The sequence below is a fragment of the Perkinsus marinus genome (genome assembly GCF_000006405.1).
Source record: "Perkinsus marinus ATCC 50983 genomic scaffold scf_1104296933064, whole genome shotgun sequence".
Taxonomy (NCBI): domain Eukaryota; phylum Perkinsozoa; order Perkinsida; family Perkinsidae; genus Perkinsus; species Perkinsus marinus.
Genome location: NW_003215276.1, coordinates 1 through 1,044, shown reverse-complemented (window position 1 = coordinate 1,044; position 1,044 = coordinate 1). Strand labels below are relative to the sequence as shown.

At 48.9% G+C, this 1,044-nt stretch overlaps 1 protein-coding gene across 1 annotated transcript; it reads left to right on the top strand.

Moving 5' to 3' along the window:
• Positions 1-100: 100 nt before the first annotated feature.
• On the top strand, positions 101-357 carry Pmar_PMAR000894 (hypothetical protein; the record flags this gene model as incomplete). The annotated part of the gene is made up of 1 exon (XM_002785329.1): positions 101-357. A coding segment is annotated over one exon (257 nt), but the record flags the coding sequence as incomplete, so codon positions are not given.
• Between the last annotated feature and the right edge of the window lie 687 nt (positions 358-1,044).

Genomic DNA, 1,044 nt, shown 5'->3' with positions numbered 1-1,044 from the left:
GGATTCTCGTATGAAATCATATGACTGTTTTTCAGAACCCGAGACCTCGTTGAGCTCAGCAAAGTTCATCCTCGCGATGGCGTTGACATCACCGATGTAGATCGAGGAGGCTATCGCTGCTACACAGAGCAAAGCGAATACGATCCCCGCTACGATGAGGAAGAGGGTCAAGAAGAAGCGATTCTGCTTTCTAGTGGCACCGCAGCCCAAGCAAGAGACAATAATGATGACTATACCGGCAGCAACAGCGACCCACAACCACCAGTTACGAACTAGTGTGCGGAAATCGGATGCCAGTACGAGTGACGCAACCACGATGACGAGGGCGCCAACAAGAAAGAGTACGACCATCACGAAGTAGTTCAGAAGCTTAGATGTAGCTGTACAGCAGCCTGCCATAAGATACGCGAGTTGAGTATACAATTTCCTGAAGAACTTCTCCAACCCGAACGACTATTAAACTGAACACGAGCCTGTCAGAGGAGATATGTGAGCCATTGAGCCCTCGGAGTGTTGCGTAGTTGAAGCTACTATATGGTAGGATTCATGACGGAGATGGGAAGTGATAGAGAAACGTAATAAATCCATCGAACGAATGATAAAACCTCAACACCCTTCTCGGAGTGTCGATCACCCCTACGTATTGCTACCGCACCAAACGCTAACCGTAGGCTGGCCTCTTTCTACCCGGCCTTGCACAAATTCAGATGCGGGAATGACTCCGGACGAATAAACAGTGTTATGCCATTGATTTAGAGTTACACTAGATTGAATTACACCTGGTAAGAGAGCACTGGATAGAAACACTTCCCTGAGTGAAGCTGCATACGCCTCCAGTGCACCTTATACGACTAGGTACCAATCTGACATTGCACGAGCTGAGATCACGACCGAAGAGGATGTGGAAAGCGAGCCTGCTGTACTCACTGATCGACGGAGTAATAAGCAGAGTACTCAGATGGACGTGTACCACAATCATGAGGAGTAGAGGGACTACACCAGCAGTGACGTTGACCAAGGCCAAGAGCCAGCGGATGATGGCGT